The following is a 4,802-nucleotide window of genomic DNA, read 5'->3' as shown; positions in this document are numbered from 1 at the left end:
CCCCTAGTGGCATGGGGCCCTCAGGCAGTGCCCGAATGTGCAGTCCGCCCCTGGTCCCTCCACTCATCCAATGGGATATGAGCCCAGTGTAGGAGAACAGCCTGCACCCCCCCCCCCCCAATAGACAGCCCCGGGTGCCCTCACTTTCTGGGAGCTAAAAAGAAAGACAATCCCAAAGACGATCCCAAAGACGATCCCAAAGGCGATCCCAATGACGATCCCAAAGGCGATCCCAAAGGCGATCCCAAAGACGATCCCAAAGGCGATCCCAATGGCGATCCCAAAGGCGATCCCAAAGGCGATCCCAAAGGCGATCCCAAAGACGATCCCAAAGGCGATCCCAATGACGATCCCAAAGGCGATCCCAATGACTATCCCAAAGGCGATCCCAATGACGATCCCAAAGACGATCCCAAAGGCGATCCCAAAGACGATCCCAAAGGCGATCCCAATGACGATCCCAAAGGCGATCCCAAAGGCGATCCCAAAGACGATCCCAAAGGCGATCCCAATGGCGATCCCAAAGGCGATCCCAAAGGCGATCCCAAAGGCGATCCCAAAGACGATCCCAAAGGCGATCCCAATGACGATCCCAAAGGCGATCCCAATGACTATCCCAAAGGCGATCCCAATGACGATCCCAAAGACGATCCCAAAGGCGATCCCAAAGACGATCCCAAAGGCGATCCCAACATTAACCTCCAGGACACCAAAGTGAATCCGGATCGTTCAGCACGTTCCCAGGGAAAAACGATTTGAAGGGAGCTGTCCGATGGTTGGTGGGAAAGGGTTTCCATGGTGACGAGGGTCACAGATTTATTCCAAAAAACAGCAAATTCTTGCAGCTTAAAAATCCATTTCCATATTCTCGGGTGAAATCCGGTACCGGGGAACCTCGGATTACGAGGATAATCCGTTCCAGGAGAAGCTTGTAATCCAAAGCGCTCTCATATCAAAGCGAGTTTCCCCATAGAAGTCAATGGAAACTAAAATAACGTGTTCTGCATTGACTTCAATACATTGCAATCCCGCATGTGGCCAGAGGTGGGGGGGGGGCGCTGGAGAGCCTCGGAAACGTCCGGAAAGGCCCGAGGACACCTCGGCTGGCCTCGGAAAGGCTTCCTACTTGAGATTTGCCGAGGTCAGCCGCGCTCTTCTCAGGCCTTTCCGTGCATTTCCGAACGGCGCCGATCGGGGACGTTCAGCTCGGCTCCGGCGCCCCCCCCCCCACCTCAGGCCAAAAGCGGTACTGCACACTGCTTTGGCCTGAGTCCTGCTCATTTTGCGAGACAACACTCACAAACCAAGTCCCAATTCTTTTAAATACACAGCGCTTGTATTGTGAAACGCTCGATAACCGCGTTGCTCGCAATCCGCGGTTCATAGAAAAGGAATGCAGCCACCCCATCAGAGGACCGGTAATATAGATTGATGGGTTTGGTACAATGGAGGCCCCTGTATGTGGAATTCTAATGGTTTCTTCTTCTTTTTAGTTACCGTCTGGCACCAGAACACCGGTACCCGGCAGCGTTTGAGGATTGTCTGAAGGCCGCCGCCCACTTCCTACAGACGGCCCCAGAATTCGGAGTTGACGCTTCTTCCGTCATTATCAGTGGAGACAGTGCCGGGGGAAACCTCGCGGCCGCCGTGTGTCAGGCTCTTGTAGAGCGGACAGATCTTCCGAAGCCCCTGGCCCAGGTTCTGATTTATCCCGCAGTCCAGGCCATTGACTTCCATTTACCGTCCTACATCCAGAACCGGGCGGTGCCCATCCTGTACCGGGAGCGCGCCGTCTTCTACTTCATGAATTACATAGATGGAGACTTGGAGATGATGGACGAGGTTCTGAATGGAGACCACGTCCCCGTGGAACTGAAAGTCAAGTTCAGGAAGTGGTTGGGGGCCGAGAACATTCCGGAGGAATTTAAGGTCCGGGGGCACAACCTCCGAGTCATGTCTTCCCACGATGAAGACGTCTATGAAGCCCACAAGAGGGCCCTGGAGCCCAGCTTGTCCCCATTGCTGGCCGAGGACTCCGTCATCCGCCAACAACCAAAGACTTACATTCTAACCTGCGAGTTCGATGTTCTGCGCGATGACGGCATTCTCTACAAGAAACGCCTAGAGGACCACGGAGTCCCGGTCACCTGGTACCACGTGAAGGACGGCTTCCACGGCATCATCAACTTCTTCGATGGCGGAAAACTGTCATTTCAATCCGGGAAGCTCGCCGTGGACAACATCCTGAATTTTATCAATGGGATTTGAGAATTGATTGTGGAAAGTTTCTTCTAAGGGCCCGGATTAGGAGGTGGCTTAAGAGTGCCCGGGACCACCTTATACGAGGGACCACCATATACGAGGGACCACCATATACGAGGGACCACCATATACGAGGGACCACCATATACGAGGGACCACCTTATACGAGGGACCACCTTATACATGGGACCCCCTTATATACACGGGACCACCTTATACACGGGACCACCTTATACACGGGACCACCTCACCTACATGGGACCACCTCACCTACATGGGACCACCTTATACGAGGGACCACCTTATACATGGGACCCCCTTATATACACAGGACCACCTTATACACGGGACCACCTTATACACGGGACCACCTCACCTACATGGGAGCCCCTTATACATGGGACCACCTCACCTACACGGGACCACCTCACCTACGCAGGACCACCTCAATTACATGGGACCACCTTATACAAGGGACCACCTTATATACATGGGACCACCTTGTACAAGGGACCACCTTACTTACATGAGACCACCTTATATACATGGGACCACCTCACCTACATGGGACCACCTTATATACACGGGACCACCTTATACACGGGACCACCTTATACACGGGACCACCTTATACACGGGACCACCTCACCTACATGGGAGCCCCTTATACATGGGACCACCTCACCTACACGGGACCACCTCACCTACGCAGGACCACCTCAATTACATGGGACCACCTTATACAAGGGACCACCTTATATACATGGGACCACCTCACCTACATGGGACCACCTCACCTACATGGGACCACCTTATACGAGGGACCACCTTATACATGGGACCCCCTTATATACACGGGACCACCTTATACACGGGACCACCTTATATACATGGGACCCCCTTATATACATGGGACCACCTTATATACACGGGACCACCTCACCTACACGGGACCACCTCGTCTACGCAGGACCACCTCAATTACATGGGACCACCTTATACAAGGGACCACCTTACTTACATGAGACCACCTTATATACACGGGACCACCTTATACATGGGACCACCTTATACATGGGACCACCTTATACATGGGACCACCTTATCTACATGGGACCCCCTCACCTACATGGGACCCCCTCACCTACATGGGACCCCCTTACATTTTGTTTTTTATTAAATGTTTGATTTTGGGTTTTACACAAAAATATTCGCAGTCTGTTATGTCGCGTCTCAATCTCTTTCCGATACGGAATTATCATCGATCCTTCCATCCGATCCACAGCTCAGTGTTCCTCCCTCAGGTGTTATAATACGAGGTCCCGTATACACCGTACATATATATATATATATACACAACCCCTCAGGTGTTATAATACAAGGTCCCGTATACACCGTACATATATATATATACACAACCCCTCAGGTGTCATAATACGAGGTCCCGTATACACCGTACATATATATATATATATACAACCCCTCAGGTGTTATAATACAAGGTCCCGTATACACCGTACATATATATATATATACACAACCCCTCAGGTGTCATAATACAAGGTCCTGTATACACCGTACATATATATATATATACACAACCCCTCAGGTGTCATAATACAAGGTCCCGTATACACCGTACATATATATATATACACAACCCCTCAGGTGTCATAATACGAGGTCCCGTATACACCGTACATATATATATATACACAACCCCTCAGGTGTCATAATACGAGGTCCCGTATACTCCGTACATATATATATATATATATACACAACCCCTCAGGTGTCATAATACGAGGTCCTGTATACACCGTACATATATATATACACAACCCCTCAGGTGTTATAATACGAGGTCCCGTATACACCGTACATATATATATACACAACCCCTCAGGTGTCATAATACGAGGTCCCGTATACACCGTACATATATATATACACACAACCCCTCAGGTGTCATAATACGAGGTCCCGTATACACCGTACATATATATATATATATACACAACCCCTCAGGTGTCATAATACGAGGTCCTGTATACACCATACATATATATATATATACACAACCCCTCAGGTGTCATAATACGAGGTCCTGTATACACCATACATATATATATATATACACAACCCCTCAGGTGTCATAATACGAGGTCCTGTATACACCATACATATATATATATATACACAACCCCTCAGGTGTCATAATACGAGGTCCTGTATACACCGTACATATATATATATATATACACAACCCCTCAGGTGTCATAATACGAGGTCCTGTATACACCGTACATATATATATATATACACAACCCCTCAGGTGTTATAATACAAGGTCCCGTATACACCGTACATATATATATATATACACAACCCCTCAGGTGTCATAATACGAGGTCCTGTATACACCGTACATATATATATATATACACAACCCCTCAGGTGTCATAATACGAGGTCCCGTATACACCGTACATATATATATATACACAACCCCTCAGGTGTCATAATACGAGGTCCCGTAT

General features: G+C 49.1%; 2 protein-coding genes across 13 annotated transcripts in view; both read left to right on the top strand.

The window, feature by feature from the left end:
- Positions 1 to 1,482: 1,482 nt before the first annotated feature.
- On the top strand, positions 1,483 to 3,470 carry LOC120923481 (arylacetamide deacetylase-like 3; the record flags this gene model as incomplete). The annotated part of the gene is made up of 1 exon (XM_040334984.1): positions 1,483 to 3,470. A coding segment is annotated over one exon (786 nt), but the record flags the coding sequence as incomplete, so codon positions are not given.
- The window catches only part of LOC120923482 (extensin-3-like), a 2,981-nt gene continuing 604 nt past the window's right edge, over positions 2,426 to 4,802 (top strand). Inside the window, exons 1-5 of one of the 12 annotated variants that reach the window (XR_005745954.1) lie at positions 2,426 to 2,730; positions 2,786 to 3,299; positions 3,370 to 3,566; positions 3,931 to 4,004; positions 4,070 to 4,290. Coding sequence is in view for 5 of the 12 variants with exons in the window: in XM_040334985.1 (XP_040190919.1) it covers positions 2,446 to 2,730; positions 2,786 to 3,299; positions 3,370 to 3,566; positions 4,291 to 4,299 (1,005 nt within the window). In the remaining 7 variants the exon portion in view is untranslated. Of the gene's footprint in view, positions 3,630 to 3,930; positions 4,005 to 4,054; positions 4,518 to 4,802 lie in introns of those variants that run through there. The other 11 variants (XR_005745960.1, XR_005745959.1, XR_005745957.1 and 8 more) reach the window with 11 other exon arrangements.

The sequence above is a fragment of the Rana temporaria genome, unplaced genomic scaffold, assembly GCF_905171775.1.
Source record: "Rana temporaria unplaced genomic scaffold, aRanTem1.1, whole genome shotgun sequence".
Taxonomy (NCBI): Eukaryota; Metazoa; Chordata; class Amphibia; order Anura; family Ranidae; genus Rana; species Rana temporaria.
This window is presented reverse-complemented; position numbering and strand designations above follow the sequence as displayed.